Raw genomic sequence first — 17,171 nt, 5'->3', positions numbered from 1 at the left:
AGACAAAAGGCCTAACTGGTCGAGCATTCTTCTCATACTGGCCAAACAGTTGCCCATGGGAACCCCACAGACAGGACAGGAGTGAATAGCATTCTGCAGCTTCTGATCCCCAGCAATCAGAAGTCAAAGTTATCACCATCCCTACCCCCCAGGACTGGGACGCGGGTGCTGTGGTGTAAACCACAGAGCCTTGGGCTTGCCGATCGGAAGGTCGGCGGTTCGAATCCCTGTGACGGGGTGAGCTCCCATTGTTCGGTCCCAGCTCCTGCCAACCTAGCAGTTCAAAAGCACACAGTGCAAGTAGATAAATAGGTACCACTACAGTGGGAAGGTAAACGGTGTTTCCGTGCACTGCTCTGGTTTTGCCAGAAGCGGCTTAGTCATGCTGGCCACATGACCCGGAAAAACTGCGGACAAACGCCAGCTCCCTCAGCCAGTAAAGCAAGATGAGCGCCGCAACTCCAGTCTCGTTCGCAACTGGATTTAACTGTCAGGGATCCTTTGCCTTTACCTTTTTACCCCCAGGACTATTGTTTATTTCGACTTTCTTGCTGAGACAAGAAATACAAGTCAAACCTTCAGTTTTTCACTGTTGTTCAGGAGCACATTCCTGATTTCCTTGGACACCATGTATAACTGCCTTTTCTTCCCTTCCTGAGTACGAGTTAACAAATTCATCTTGGGAAAGGAAGGATCCAATGCATAAAAAGTCCTAATACACAAACAAGCAAATTCGAGTTTTATTATTCTGTAGTTCTTAACATATTGTTGATGTTTAGGCTGTATTTTTTGTATGTTAACAGCTCTGGCTCTTTTCTGGAAAGATAAACATAAATATTGACCTTCATAGCACCTGTGAACTTGTAACTTGAGAAGCTGAATTGATTTTTATTATTTAACTCAACATATATTATGAAGGCTTAAAGCAAGTTAATATCGGGGCAATAATATACATAGACCACACATCAGTGATATTTGAATAGATTTGCAACAGTTCTGCTGAAATATATACTGGATGGAGACTGAATAATCCTTTCCTGCAGAATAAGGCAACTTCTTGAGGATTTGAGGCATAATTTCTTTTTTCAAACGAACAGAACAGAAGGAATGGATTAATAGTTTAGAAAAGATTCAATGTGCGCATGAGAGGAATATGAATAAGGCAGCTTCTCTTCAAAAGAAAAAAGCAATATGCAGAGAGAGTAATAAAAAACCAAGATGTTAGAAAAAGTACTGTGCATAAAAGATGCAAAAATGTAAGCTAAAAATAGCCAGGAACTAAGTTGGAATTATTAGATGCTCACGACAACAGCAAAACATTTGCTACACTGTGTGAGACAGCAAGTTTCCCTACACCTAGGTGTACAATGCAACCCCAAGTTGTCCATCTTTTTTGCTGCACAGTGCTCTTTTTAAAGACGTGTTGTCTGCACACCGAACCACAAGAATGGGCTTCCCTCTTAATTTCTTGTAGGCTTTAGCTTGCTGAAAGGGAACCTCTGGCCCACAAGCCTAAATTGGTTTGTGGCGGAGAGGCATATTTGGGCTAATACATTTAGCACACTGAATCCTGAGTGTGTCTGTGCTTTCTCCAAGTAGACAGAAAGTAAAATAATGTCAATAGAACCCTTGACTTGAAAATAAAAAAGGTGGACTGACTGACATGTCACATCATAAATTTAACTTTGAACTGTTGGCAACTCAATGAAATGTCTATGATAATTTGTATTGTTTAAAATTTGTATTAATATAAAATGGAGAAGTGGGGATCACGAAAGGAACCTGCAGATTTAAAAAATGGCTTGGTCGTTTCATTTCTTCTCACGATCCTGTTGTCTGGATCCAAAAACCAGTGACGGTAGGAGAAAATGCAATAGCAGTATTCTGTGAAATCTTCCGGAAGTTAGCAGTATAGCACCACAACATTACCAAGAGATTATTATGCAGGGTGTGAAATGTGCTGAATAAGTAAAATAAATGCAGGTTGTTATGTAGCGTATACTTATGTTGTATGAAAAATGAAACGTATTTTCTTACTGAATTGGTGAAAATAGTGAATCGTCTTCAGAAAGAAACACAAACGGATCTTCTTTAAATCCAAAAAGCTTCATTTTTTTAGACGGTGGAGGCCTGGAAGTAACAAGATATATCCAAGGTCAACAGTTTTTGGATGGACTGGCAAAAATTCTGGTCAGCAGGTTCCCCCTTCTGCTCCACCAAAGACGCTCCCCACCACCACTAGGAGAGCCTGCCATTTTTGGGTAGGCGGTTTTGTCTGCTCAGAGAGAAGGCTGGTTTGGCAGTGAGGGATGGCAGTGCCAGCATCCTCCCCCCATCCCATCCCTCTCAACTTTAGAGCTGGAAAGGGAGCAGAGATCGCCACACAACTGCTGAGATTATCTCTGCCCACCTCTGCAGTTTTTAAGGAGAGAGGAGGGCCAAACTCTCCAGGTCAAAACCTGGATATATCCAAGTTGAGCAGTACAGGAAGAATTTTAACAGATTTCAGTACAGTGGTACCTCAGGTTACATACGCTTCAGGTTACAGACTCCGCTAACCCAGAAATAGTGCTTCAGGTTAAGAACTTTGCTTCAGGATAAGGACAGAAATCGTACAGTGGCGGCCCAGTGGCAGCAGGAGGCCCCATTAGCTAAAGTGGTACTTCAGGTTAAGAACAGTTTCAGGTTAAGAACGGACCTCCAGAATGAATTAAGTACTTAACCTGAGGTACCACTGTATTTTGCTTAGAGTGAGAACTGTCAGAAATATATTTTAAAAGACTGGTTCAACAGCAGTTCTAGAATCCTCTCCCGGGAAAGCTCAATTGGTAGAGAATGAAACTCTCAATATCAGAGTCATGACTTTGAGCGCCACGCTGGGCAAGAGATTCCTGCTTTGAGGGGGGTTGGCCTAGATGATGCTCACCTGCCCGTTCAAATTCTACGATTCTTTTATTCTATGATATTTACTAATGCAGAAAAAGAGAACCTCGTCATACTACTACTCTAGTATATGGGAGTTCAGTGTTCCAAGTATTCCATATATATTCTCAGCCATCCTTAAAACAGCACAGAAAACTAGCCCACGACAGTGGTACCTCGGGTTACATACGCTTCAGGTTACAGACTCCGCTAACCCAGAAATAGTACCTCGGGTTAAGAACTTTGCTTCAGGATGAGAACAGAAATCGTGCAGTGGCGACGCAGCAGCAGCAGGAGGCCCCATTAGCTAAAGTGGTGCTTCAGGTTAAGAACAGTTTCAGGTTAAGAACAGACCTCTGGAACGAATTAAGTACTTAACCCGAGGTACCACTGAATTACCATTATAACACTATCTGAAGAAGTGTGCATGCACACGAAAGCTCATACCAATAACAAACTTAGTTGGTCTCTAAGGTGCTACTGGAAGGAATTTTTTTACATTATAACACAAGGGTGGTTGCGGTTGGGAGGAATATTGCTTACAGCCAACTAGTAAATTCGTGGCAGAGACAAAATTTAAACAAGGCTTTTCCACCTTGTAATTCTATCTTATCATTACGTTACACCAACTTTCCAAAATGAGGACTTCCATATCAGTCATCATAGGGATGTCACAATCAAAACCATGCATATGAAGTGGCCCTCATGGGTTGGTTTTGCTTAGGGCAAGAAAACAAAGTGTTGAGAAGGCTGAGCGGAGATCGTATCTCAATAAGGCTGCCTTTGTGGTTCCATGATCTCAAGAGCTTCTGGCTGGAGAGGAAATCCTGGGGCAATTTCCGCTTCCCTACATGCTGGGAGAACCAGCAAAAGCAACGATACAGACAAATGGCTTGGCTTGACTATCTTTAACAATGGCAAGCTTCATTTTAGTTTCTTACCCACAAACTCCATCCTTCTTGCTTTCAGTAGTCTCAGTTACAAAGGAGTCTCCATCCTTTGCTTCTACGGCCACATGGTCTTCAGCAGTTTCTAAAGAACCCTGCTCTGCAGCGGCAGACACTGTGCTGATTGTCTTCTCTGGCAGCCGGTGCTGCAGCTATTCCAAAACAGAAGGAACAGGTCTTGATGCATTAAAAAAGGTCTCAAACGTTACAACATATACCATTTCCTCTTACCACTGCTTAAATCATATCTATTAAAGATCCAAAGTGCGGGAGCGGGGGAATTATGCTTTTCATAATGCACTGAAATTCAGAGTTACAAACCATGTCCAACTTTTTGTTTTGTTCTATTTGATAGCAACAACAGAGCCGCCTCCCTGTTGAGTGGGACACCAAGTTACACTTATAAACTTCACTTCCATCTTTGGTAACTACCGTATTTTTCGCTCTTTAACACGCACCTGACCATAACACGCACATAGTTTTTAGAGGAGGAAAACAAGAAAAAAAAATCCGAATGAAACAGTGGATGTATCATTTTTGTGCTTCATGCTGTGGCCACAGACATGTGATTTGACGGTGAGTTTGGGGTAGCCCAATGCAAAAATCCTGAGAATCCATGTGGATCTGTGCTTTGTAACCACGTTTTTGCACCATTGTGGCCCCAGGCAACAGTGGGTGCGTGATTTTTTTGCTGCAGGCTGTAGCCATAGACATGCTATGTGATCTGATGGTGAATTTGGGGTGACCCTGAGGCAGAATGCAGGAAAGCAGCAGCCTCCTCTACAGCTTTCCCTCCTCCGTGACACGGGATCTGATTTTTGCCCCTGCACTCGGGCCAGTCTGCTCCAGGGACCACACATTCGCTCAATAACACGCACAGACATTTCCCCTTACTTTTTAGGAGAAAAAATGTGAGTGTTATAGAGAGAAAAATACGGTATTTCTGTTCTTTCTTCCTCTTTTTTTAGCTGTGCTGTGTGTTTTTTAGTCTTACAGAATTACAGATGTGCTTTGAGCTACATGTGTCTGCATGCATATGTCTTATGTAAATTGTCATAATGTACCATTTTACTGGCCTTACAAGATGTAATCCCTATTAAATAAAAAGTGAGGCACAAGCACTGTGCATTCTGTTCCTAAAGTGTTTCTTAGCAGCCTCCTACTCAAGCTGCTGGTGCTGAGCTCCCAGAAATGTTATTAGAGGGCATTAATAAGAAAATTCTAAATTATCCATTTGTATCCTCTTATATGTAAGTTAAAGAGGGCCAGCAATAAATAAAGCAAGAAAGGGAGGTAGCCCCCCAAAAAATCTGGACAAAGGCAGCAAAAACCATGAGATAGAACATTATTCCTTTTTCCTATCCTGTGCATTTTGCTCCTATTCCTACTGTATTTTTTACATTCCACACTGCATTCTCTAACTGTGTAACTTCACAGGAACTGTAATAAATACAGCAAAATGAAAAACTGTGAACTATCAATGAATTTAAGTGTACCGCGAAATCCACAGAATTTGCATGAATGCACATTCTAAAACGGCAAAAGATGCTTTAAAGATGTTTCCACGCTATCCTGGGTACAGAAGATTTAAATATTTTTTCAGCTTAACACCTAGGGCACTCTTGAAATAAATGGGCCTTAAGAATTGATTAGTTCTGACTGGATTGTGCCACTAGTATACAGCCCACCCAAAATACATTATTATGTATTGCATTATTATGCACATCTTCAACACTGCGTCTTTGCACTTCTACTTTCTTATACAATGATTTCACAGTTATTTCTACAACTATCTGAAAAACTTGTCAGAACTGGGTTTCAGTGAAAGAACTGTTCCTTGTCCATAGGTGTCACAGGACCAACTTCAAAACAGAAGCTGGGACAACTAGTACTCATTCTGCCATTTTGAGATCAAGTGCTCAACTAAAAGGGCTTTGTAGACCCAGCCTTTTTCTAGAACACCAAAGAGATGTGATACTTTGAGACATCTAGCATAGATAACTCCATAATAACTCTGTTATTATGGAGAAAGCAGCCCTACACATGAAAACCAGGTACCATAAGGTGCCATGTTACCTTCCATTTGTACAGATTTTCATGCCTCAATTTCACTAACTAGCCAATTATGCAGCCATACGCATCTGGAGTTGTATTTATGTTATGGCTGCATAATTGGTTAGTTAGTGAAATTATCCCTAGAATCACATCTCTTTGATGGTGTTTAGAGCAGGGCCAATGAAGGGCAAGCCTGAAGAGAACCCCAAGACCACAAACCACAAACTTGACATGAGCCAACAGTGTGACGCAGCAGCTAAAAAAGCCAATGCAATTCTGGGCTGCATCAATAGGAGTATAGCATCTAGATCAAGGGAAGTAATAGTGCCACTGTATTCTGCTCTGGTCAGGCCTCACCTGGAGTACTGTGTCCAGTTCTGGGCACCACAGTTCAAGAAGGACACTGACAAACTGGAACGGGTCCAGAGGAGGGCAACCAAAATGGTCAAAGGTCTGGAAACGATGCCTTATGAGGAACGGCTAAGGGAGCTGGGCATGTTTAGCCTGGAGAAGAGGAGGTTAAGGGGTGATATGATAGCCATGTTCAAATATATAAAAGGATGTCACATAGAGGAGGGAGAAAGGTTGTTTTCTGCTGCTCCAGAGAAGCGGACACGGAGCAATGGATCCAAACTACAAGAAAGAAGATTCCACCTAAACATTAGGAAGAACTTCCTGACAGTAAGAGCTGTTTGACAGTGGAATTTGCTGCCAAGGAGTGTGGTGGAGTCTCCTTCTTTGGAGGTCTTTAAGCAGAGGCTTGACAACCATATGTCAGGAGTGCTCTGATGGTGTTTCCTGCTTGGCAGGGGGTTGGACTCGATGGCCCTTGTGGTCTCTTCCAACTCTATGATTCTATGATTCCATGAAGAAGAGGCCTTTGGCTCACGGACGTAAGGTTTCCTGATACTTTGAGGCATCTAGCATAGATAACTCCATAATAACTCCGTCATTATGGAGAAAGCAGCCCTACACGGGAAAACCTGCCTCTTGTTTTGGGGGTTCTCATCAGGCTTGCCCCAATTATTGGCCCTGCTCTAAACACTCCCTTGTGGCTTTTACCTGCCTGGAATATGGGCCTGGATTAAGAGATATGTGTAGAAACCTCTGACATGCGTGGCCGGAAGGCAGCCTACTGTGCAAATCTAAGAGTTACACACATTTCTATGTCCATTTTTGCCTCTGACATGGCTGACCAACAGAAGGCTGTCCATGAAGGATTGTTTCTTTTGGGCTGAAAAGGATTCCCCACCCCTATGCTACACTTTAGTCAAATGCAGACCCTGAATAGATATCCCAAACCAACATAATGCCGTGAAAGGAAAATATGAAGAAGAGCTGCGGAAGGGACATGGAAGAGATTTGAAGGCCTCAGATATAAGATCACCAGGTTAATGTGCCAGACTAATGGGATAAAAAGGGCTGGCAATCCCGGGACCGGGGGGAGGGGACGCTGGAAGAAGATTGGGTTGTTTTTATTCGCTTTTTTATCATTAGAAATGTTTTATGAACGTTGGAAAAATGTTGAAATGAAATTACTTGGCTCTTGTAAAATTTTTTAAAGAATTAGGTAAAAAGGTAATGGTTATGAGAAGCTGGTAAAAATAAGATTTAAGTCTTAAGTTTTAAGTTTTTTTATAAGATAAGATGAAAATAGAGCAAGGTAATGTAATGACAGAATATTATGAATTATGGAAAGGATTTGCTGTGACAATTATTAATCAAGATACAAGAGATGGGAGGAGGAGGAGGTCATGGAAAGAAGGTAATGAAAGTGGAGAATTTGAAAATGATGGTTTTATTTTTTTATTTTTCTGTTTTTGTCTTTTTTCTTTGAGTTTTTTTTTTTAAAAATCTTTTTTCAATAAATATCATTTTAAAAAAAACCAACATAATGCCCAGGTCTCAATGAATTTCTTTGAGGATGTTCATAGATTTGGACTGCTCAATGAGTTGTTTTTTAAAATTCACCAACCACACTTGAAAATTCCCCTTGACATCCATTCTCAAAAACAGTTCCCCTTGGTGGCCTGGGGTGAGGGAGAGGGGTTGCTCTAAGAGACACAGAAGCCCACAGTCCTCTGGGGCCACCAAACTTGTCTTGGGATCCTAGCTTCTCTTTCACAGCATGTTGCAAAACCGTTCCAACTAGAGCAAACATTACCTTGGGCTGACGCTTATTCCATGGCATCGGAGATTTTTTAATTAATACAGCGACAAAGAAACCTCCAGTATTCTGATGATGTGGCAGAATTCTGAAACTAGATAAAGACATGGATTTTGTACCACTATGCCCCACCTAAGGAAGGAAACTGAAGTCCAGTTTATGAACAAGGAAGTTTATACTTTTTGGTGTATTTTTTTTTTTAATCAAGCCAAATGAAATCTAAAGGAACTGTTTTTCTACCATTATTTTTTTCTGAACTGTCATATATTGAATAAAGAATTCAGAACAGTGACATTTTCATGGTATTTGACTGCTTTAGGTTAAAGAACGTATCGTAAAAGCAAATATCCAAATGATTATGAAACATAATTTTTAATCAGCTTGAGCTCAGCAACAGAAAAGGATGATATAAATGTAGTAACAAATAATAACAACAGCTTTTTTTTGCTTTTAAGAAAGTTGATCTGGTTTTCTGCATTGCCACTTAAGCAGTTATCCCCAGTGCACACATCCTGTTTTAAAAATAAAAAGTGCTTACAGCTGTCTGAGCACATACTTCACAACTGAACCCAATTAACAAGTCTGCCAATTTCAATGGCTCTACTCTGAGCATGACTTAGGTGGATGCAACCTGATATTTAGATGAACCTGAACTAAAACACAGTCTACAGTTCTGAGACCACCAACAATCGACCCTGAAATAAACATCTCCTCATTACAATCAACTAGGAACTGCAAGAGTATGCTGAGCGTGGAAACAATCAGCTGCAAGAATACCCACCAGCGCTCCAAATGTAACGCTTTAAGTTTTTCTTCATCTTTTAAGGGGAACATGGTGGGACGGATCTGGGTTTGCCTGTTGGAAGGCACTTCACTCCAGTCTTCAAACCACTGGCCATCTTTTGTCATTACCTAGGTGGGAAAATGTACCAATTAACAATGAGGGTGGCCTCAAGTTTGCCAATGACAAGTCAGCAGATTACAAGAGGAGACTGTTAAATAGCAATTTCAGATTTTATTAAGACTTTAAGACTCAGCCCACTAGGTGAAATAGATGAATCTGCTAGAAAGCTGGAGAATGTGATTTTATACCCCCTGCCCCAGGGTACCCCCTGCCTGCTACTGGGGATAAATTCTGCTCCCTCCAAGAAACAGTCACAGGGTAGTACCTGTATGAATGTTTTATCTAGGGAGTGTATTGTTGCCTGCTTGTATGTTAGTACTTGGGTCTCACAAAGTCACCATGCAAAGGGGTATCAAGGATGTAACACTTGTAGAATTTGGACAATATGATTTGAGGGTGTACCAGAATAGTAAGTTTTGGGCTTGAATGGAACTGAATGGTATTTATTCTTAGCCATAGTGCTTACTGCTATATAGGGGGCAGTGGATTTAACTGGTTTGTTTAATGGTATGACTCAGGCATAGGCAAACTCCGGCCCTCCTGACGTTTGGGACTACAATTCCCATCATCCCTAGCTAACAGGACCAGTGGTCAGGGATGACGGGAATTGTAGTCCCAAAAATCTGGAGGGCCGGAGTTTGCCTATGCCTGGTATGACTGATTCATACATGGTGCTACAGAAGAGTGAGTAGCTTTTCTTTTGCTTTGTTGTTCATCATGCTATTTTAAAAGGTGAAATTTATACTTGCTAGTTGATTTTCACTTGTAATATTTTACTTCCTTATGTTTACAGCATGTTCAAAAGTTAATCTGTTTATTTGTATACTATGAACATACTTTGCATTTTTGTAGCTGGTTTTTATTTGTAATGTTCCTTTTCATGCCAAAGAGATACTCTTTGGTTGTTAATTGTGGTTTATAGAATGCAGAAAATCTGTTATTTTTCTCTATTTGCTAATTAACCTATGTTAATGTTTTTAACCTATGCTGTAAACGGCTTATAGTTTCATTTCAATGCAAATTGTCCAAACAAACAACAAACATTAAACAATCCAGAAAGTTGAAGTGCTGTGTCCATCAATGTATATTTTCATATTATGTTTGTGTTCAAACACACCCCTATGTAATGTATTTGAACAACATAATCCTGCCCCAAACCCAGCATTTCTCAACTCGGCACCGGATTAGGAGAATTCTCAGTCTCAGGTATCCTTCTCTCTTTCCCTCAAAAGACTGGAGGTTACTGTCTGGGTAGGTGAAAGTTAACTTCTTGGAAGCCAAGAAGTGCCATAAAAATGGCAAGAGCTTTCTCCTGACAGGGAAGTGGGAGTTGAAGAATGAACTGCTACAGAACAGTAGAGCTCTTTTGCTTCAGTATATGTTCATTTCCTACTCAACATAGGATTAGGAGAAGACAAGCCCAAGAATCTGTGCCAGGAGACAGAGGACATATATCTTTAGGGCCCCTATTCTTTCAGGCAGAGAGAAGTTTATTGAAACTCTGGAGAGCTTCACATAGGTCACAAGCTGCGTAGGTCTGACTTACAGAAAGAAGAAATACAGTGGTACCTCGGTTTAAGAACAGCCCTGTTTACGAACTATTCGGTATAAGAACTCCGCAAAACCAGAAGTTGTGTTCCGGTTAGCAAACTTTACCTTGGTCTACGAACGGAAGCCAAACAGTGGAAGGGCACCGGCGGGGGGATGCCTCATTATGGAAAGCGCGCCTCGGTTTAAGAATGGCTTTGTTTTAAGAACGGGACTTCCGGAACGGATTAAGTTTGTAAACCGAGGTACCACCGTAGTTCAGTGATGGAGGACATTCTTTGCACATAGAAAGATCCAAGCGCCTGACACCTCCAATTAAAAAGCATCTCAAGTTGTATGACTGGGAAATACATGTGTTTCAGATCTTGAAAAGCTACTGTTAGTCAGGGAAGATAATGGTCAAATGGTCTGATCTGGCGCAACGCAGCTTCATATACAGTAGTACTTCGTTTTGCGACCGGGATCCATTCTGGAGCCCCAGTCGATGGCTGAAAAGGATGCTGGACAAAGCACCGCGTCTGCGCACGCGCATGGAGCGGTTTGTGCTTCTGCGCATGCGTGAGTGGCAAACCCAGAAGTAACCCGTTCCGGTACTTTGGGGTTTGCCACGGACGTTCGACGGAATGAGCGCTAGACGAGGTACCACTGTACCCATAAACACATGACGACTCATTTGATTTTAGAACAGAATGCTGTTCTCTATTAAAGTTTGATTTGGATTCTATTACAATACACATTTCTATTAAAAAATACCTTCCACTGTGTAACCCCAGGCATCCTTTTCAGACCAGGCAATTCAGAAGAGACGTCAGCAAGTTCTAAGGCACCTTTGAACAAATAAGGTTACTGTAAATAAGAGGTAGCTAAGAAAGTTACACAGTGCCAACTCTGAGAAACTATCCAAAGCCAAGAAAAACAACATGTTTTGAAGCGACACAATTCTTTATATGATCTGCAAACAATGAAGGTTGGCAATTGCATTTCTCTAACTCTGCCCACGTTATCTCCACAGGATTGCTGTAAGAAGCATTACCTATTCATTTCAGCCAATGAATGACGCATAAGAGAGAGCGTGGAGGTGCATGGAGACGAACACAACAATTCTAACCAGGTCTACTCTGAAGCAAGCCCTATTAAATTCAATGGGGCATACTCCCATGTGAGTCGGATTAGGATTGTACCCAAGTGAGTCATATTATACCAAATTGTAGAATGCATTTACTGAATGCACAGCACAAATACAGTCACTAGGCCTGTGCACCAAACCAAGCTGACTCAGAGGAACCCAGATGTGATCAACACCCAGAATGCCCCGAGTCGAGTGTCCTGGAGCAATCCAGGACTGTCAGGGGATGAAGCATCCAGCAAGAAAGAGGCAGGTGTGAGCAGGAAAGAGGACACTGTGTAAAAAGGCCTTGAGTGGGAAGGACCAAACTTAGGGTGCCAAATTCTGGAATGCGATCAGGTTCACAAGCAGAAGAACCTTAAAAGGGATGTCAGAGTTGCATGTGAGAACTGCAGGTTTGCATTCAAACTGCACACTTCATTAGACTCCACTTCATGAAGTACAGGATCCTGATCAAGGGAAGTAATAGTACCATTCCATTCTGCCTTGGCCAAACCGCACCTGGAGTACTGTGTCCAGTTCTGGGCACCACAATTTCAGGAGGATATGGATAAGCTGGAACCTGTGCAGATGTTCAAGGGCCTGGAAACCTGGCCTGATGAAGAATGGTTGAGGGAGTTGGGTATGTTCAGCCTGGAAAACAGCAGACTGAGAGGAGATATGACAGCTATCTTCAAATATCTAAGGGACTGTCACATGGAGCAAGCTCTTCTTCTACAGCTTCAGAGGTTAGGACCTGAACCAGTAACAAGAAAGGAGATTCCAACTAAACTGGAGGAAAAACTTTCAGACAATAAAAGAGCTGTTCCAACAGTGGCACAGACTCCCTGGGAAAATGGTGGACTCTCCTTCCTCGGAAGTTTTTAAGCAGAGGTTGGGTGGCCATCTGTCAGGGATGCTTTAGTTGAGATTCCTGCATTGCAGGGGGCTGGACTAGATAATCCTCAGGGTCTCTTCCAACTCTACAATCCTATGATTCTGTGACACTGAGCACATACGCCCTGCCTTCTTGGGTAGTGGGGGTAGTCAACTGCCACTATCAGATGCCTCCTTCAACCCAAACCGAGTACAGTTTATACAAACTGAGTATGGTTTAACACCTGATTCCACTATGATTGTCTGTTCTCACTATAGAACCAAGAGATACACACACCTTCACTTTTTTCCAGCAGAGAGGCAATGACAGCTTCATTTTCAACAGGATTCAATGAGCAGGTAGAGTACACCATCCTCCCTCCTTCTGCCAGCTGCTCAACTCCACGGGTTGCAATCCTTAACTGCAATCTGCAAATTGACGAACGGGTTAGCATCTCATCATCCTTTCCCAAGACAGTTGGTCCTGAGATTTCAAGTTGACTTTGACAACTAAATAATCCAAACATTGCTTTCAACATGTTTTGTCACACTGAAAGAGCTCAATTGTTCCCACCCATTCAACAAGTCAATCAATTGCTGTATCATATACAAAGCCATTTATACGTATGTAGAATACACCATTTATTAAGTCTTATGAGTGTATGGAATAAGGACTCAACTAAGATGCAACCAAAGGATGTCATACACGGTGTGTAGAAAAATTAAGGCTGCAACCTGAATTGGTGCTGGTGTTGGATATTTGACAGTCAAAAACAGTTTGCCCAAATAGCCAGCTAACTAATGGTAAAGTGTTTTTAAAAACATTAACACTGTGAAAACAAAAGTAACAATCTACATGTCTGATCTGTATCCTAAAAAGAAAATCGTAATTACAGCTCTTATTGTGAAACAACAACACAGTTTTTTAAACTGTTAATTATTTAGCTTTATAACCTTTTTTACTGTTCCCTTCAACTAACTGACCTTTCAGCTAATGTGTTTTGTTGCTGAGGATTTGAGCCTGAGTCTCCTTGACCATAGCGTGTCAATATACCTATTATTATTATTTACTCTGCATTTGTTTAGCCATTAAGATGCCACAAGACATGTTGTTTTTTCCTGCAAATGGGAACATGGTCAATCCTCCTCAAACGTCAACACGCTGGCATTCTTGGAATATCTGATTAGTCAATAGATAAGTGCTGACCAATCCCTTTCCTACAAGCTATTCTTGGAAATGTACTGAACACACTGAACTACAATCTGAAATGCCATGCAAAGGTGCAAAGGTGCTAACCCAGATAAACAACAAAGGAGCAAACTGCAAGACCATTACTCTCTACAATCCTTTTTTATAACTGGTATGGACATACGTAAGTCAGTATGCTATATTCTAAAATGTATGATCAGCCCTGGAAGAATTAATGCCTGGTTGGCCAAAGCTGCCTTCTTAGTGTCAAGGCAGTGGCGTAGCGTGGGGGGTGCCAGGGGTGCCGGCCGCACCGGGCGCAACATCTGGGGGGGGGCGCGAGTCCAGAGGGCCCAGCCGCGTCGTGCCCTCGGCCCGTCCCTATTGTCAGAGGCTCAGCGTGGAAGTGTTAACAAAGTTTCAGAGGGGGGAGCGAGTGGGGGGGACGCGGGCAGGGGAGGGGGTCCCCGCTTCTCCTGCCGCCTTGTAGAAGCGGCCACCGCCCGGCGGCTCTGCCTTTGCTCGCAGGGCTGCCTGGGGGCTCCCTCGGCTCCAGCGATCTGGGGCCTTGAACGAGGGGGGTGGGGGGGAAGGCTAAGGCTGCTGGTGCTGCTGGGCCGGCCTTCTGCTCTCCTCTTCTCCCCCACCCACCCCCATTTGCAACTCTTAGACGCGCAAACTGTTGGCTTTAAGAAAACCTCGCCCCCCTCACCCCTCCCCTCTTTCCAAATGGGGAGCGGGAATGTGGAGCGCGCAAGGCCGCTGCTGCGCTTGGAAGAGCTTCTTCCCCACATTCCTAGCATGAGTATATAATCTTAAAAAAAAAAATTGGCGGAGAGGTGTGCGCGCGCGAGGTGAAAAGAGAGCTGCGTTTGCGGGAGGAGGAGGGGGTGGGGAGCGAGGCGCGCAAAAAACATCGCCCCTTGCGCGCGCGCGGGCACGCTCCCGTTCGCTCGCCTCAGACGCATGCCAGGCCCAGCCAGCAACCGCCAGTCCCCATCCCCCCCGTCTTGCGAGGGGTTTCTCCGTTTGCCACAAGAGCACCTCACACTCGCGCACGCGAAAACCCTTGGCCTCCCCGCGCTCTGGCGGGAGATGCCGGAGGGCAGGTGGCGGGGGAGCAAAGTAAGGGGGGTTCCCCCACACCCACCCACCCCGCCAAGGGCAAACGCCCTCGGTCTGCGGCGCAAAGACGCGCCAGCCTCCCTCCAATTCGGTGCCCTCGCTCGGCTCTCCCTCTGAGCGAGGGCGCGCAATCTCCCGGCTTGCTCAAAGCCTTGGCGTGTTAACACGAGACGCCAAACTTTGGACGTGTAAACGGAAAGGCCCCCCGTTTTCCCGTTCCCCACGGCGCGCTTGGGACAGAGGTCGAGGCCTGGAGGCCCGCCTCGGGAACGCGCGCGCCTGCACCTTGGGGGTCATTTATTTCGCTTTCGCTTTGGGCTCTCGCGCCCCGAGTAAAGCATGTCAGTTTTTCTTAGCTTCTCTTCTACATCCTGTTTTTGTGTGTGTGTGCGCGCGCGAAAAGCAGCTTGGCGGGCTGAACGAGGGAGGGTTGTTTGGTTGGTTGGGCGGGCTTGTTTGGGTCTTGGTTTTTGCTCTACTCCGCTTCATGAGGGGCGATGTGGGGGGGCGACTTTGGCCCAGCGGGTCGTGGAAGGAGGGAGCGTATGAAAAGAGCTTAAACGGGTGCATTTCCAGGGAAAAATGTGTGGGGAACACACTCCTTTTTCACCCAAACCACCAGTTCCTGTTTCCTCGTGACGAGTTCTTAGAGGCCTGTTAATCTCATCAGGTGAGGCGTACACATATGCATGCGTGTGTATGTACAACTGAGTTTTAACGTATCACACTGGAGGATAGTAGAGGTTAAAAGAGAATAACTTCCTGCTTGAGAGTTGCCCTGAATACATTTTCAACCATTTCTCTCGGAACTGGCTCTACTGTACACCAGGTTCTTGGCGTGTGGCTATTTGGCGGCCCCGATCCCGGGAGCAAAGAGGCGTCGCGGGAGTGGCTAGGCCTGCGCCAGGGCCCTGACCCGACAGCTTCTCCGGCTCCCCAAGCCGAGGACAGCTTCGGCTGTGAAGCTGCGCCTTCCGGGCTGGCCCCTTCTCGGCTGGGCCTCGCCTCTCCAGTATGTGTGCTCCGCGGTGGTCCCCGCTCCTTCCAGACCCTTCCACCGCCCCCTGCCAAACTGGCTGTAGATACAAGAAGGGCAGCTGGGGTGGGCTATAGAGGACCCTGCCTCCCCCTGCGGGGCTCATCTCTGGCAATTGGCTCAAGGAGCCCCCTGAGTTTTGGCATTGTCTCTCCGCGCCCCCCCCCCCGCCTCTCTCCAGGAGCTTTATGGAGCCGCCTGGATCGGGTCTGCTTTGGAGGAGGGGAGCCTTCCTTGACCAGCATGTGGGGCGCCCTTTGCGGCCTTTCCCTCTGGAGAGATAGTCACGCTCCCTCTAGCGCAGTTCCTAATCGCCAGTCGCCCTTCTGTGGCGTGGATTCTTCCGAGCCGGGTTCTTCCGGGGCCCTCCGGCTGCTTCTCTTTCGGGCGGCGGCGACCCTCCAGCTAAATACCCCTCGCGGGTTTGTGGCAGCCTCGCTTATTGTTCTCGGGACTCTGGTTTTACCTCGCCGCGCAATTAAGCACAATTGCAGCGCCTTCACCAGCAGTGGTGTAGTGTGAGGGGTGCAGGGGGGCCGGCCGCAACATCTGGGGGTTAGGGGGCGCAAATCCATAGGTTGGGCGCAAATCCACGGGTTAGGGGACGCAAATTACTTGCCTTGCCCCGGGTGCTGACAACCTACGCTACGCCACTGTGTCAAGGGTTTGGTTGGGAAAGCAGCAGAGAGAATATAAATGGGGGAATGTAAGACTATAAATCTGGAATGTGTCCAGATTAAAGCATCTAAAGTATTACCAATGGCACAAGATTTGTTAATGAGAGTTTATATTGTTCTCACATCTGTTATTCTTTTCTCCATTTTGCAACATTTAAAATATCAGTTGTCAAATATCAAACTTTGAAAACAAAGTTGAAGAAAAAACAGTTTGCTTTTATATATTTTAGTGGTATTCAACCAATTTTTACCCAGAGTAAAGGTAAAGGGACCCCTGACCATTAGGTCCAGTCGTGACCGACTCTGGGGTTGCGGCGCTCATCTCGCTTTATTGGCCGAGGGAGCCGGTGTACAGCTTCCGGGTCATGTGGCCAGCATGACTAAGCCGCTTCTGGCGAACCAGAGCAGCACACGGAAACGGCGTTTACCTTCCCGCCGGAGCGGTACCTACTTGCACTTTGATGTGCTTTCAAGCTGCTAGGTTGGCAGGAGCAGGGACCAAGCGACGGGAGCTCACCCCGTTGCGGGGATCCAAACTGCCGACCTTCTGATCGGCAAGTCCTAGGCTCTGTGGTTTAACCCACAGCGCCACCCGCGTCCCTTACCCAGAGTAGACCCAC

General features: G+C 44.8%; 1 protein-coding gene across 2 annotated transcripts in view; it reads right to left on the bottom strand.

Moving 5' to 3' along the window:
• Positions 1–17,171, bottom strand: part of NSUN2 (NOP2/Sun RNA methyltransferase 2) — a 36,939-nt gene that overhangs the window by 5,828 nt on the left and 13,940 nt on the right. For both annotated transcript variants that reach the window (XM_082234321.1, XM_082234322.1), the window contains exons 9-15: positions 12,823–12,953; positions 11,297–11,370; positions 8,873–9,003; positions 8,089–8,185; positions 3,864–4,021; positions 2,038–2,130; positions 577–712 (exon numbers count right to left, since the gene is read on the bottom strand). In XM_082234321.1, the coding sequence (XP_082090447.1) occupies positions 577–712; positions 2,038–2,130; positions 3,864–4,021; positions 8,089–8,185; positions 8,873–9,003; positions 11,297–11,370; positions 12,823–12,953 (820 nt within the window). The remainder of the gene's footprint in view (positions 1–576; positions 713–2,037; positions 2,131–3,863; positions 4,022–8,088; positions 8,186–8,872; positions 9,004–11,296; positions 11,371–12,822; positions 12,954–17,171) is intronic.

The sequence above is a fragment of the Podarcis vaucheri genome (genome assembly GCF_965113315.1).
Source record: "Podarcis vaucheri genome assembly, chromosome: 8".
NCBI classification, from domain to species: domain Eukaryota; kingdom Metazoa; phylum Chordata; class Lepidosauria; order Squamata; family Lacertidae; genus Podarcis; species Podarcis vaucheri.
The sequence above is the reverse complement of the archived record's forward strand: the minus strand, read 5'-3'. Positions and strand labels throughout refer to the sequence as shown.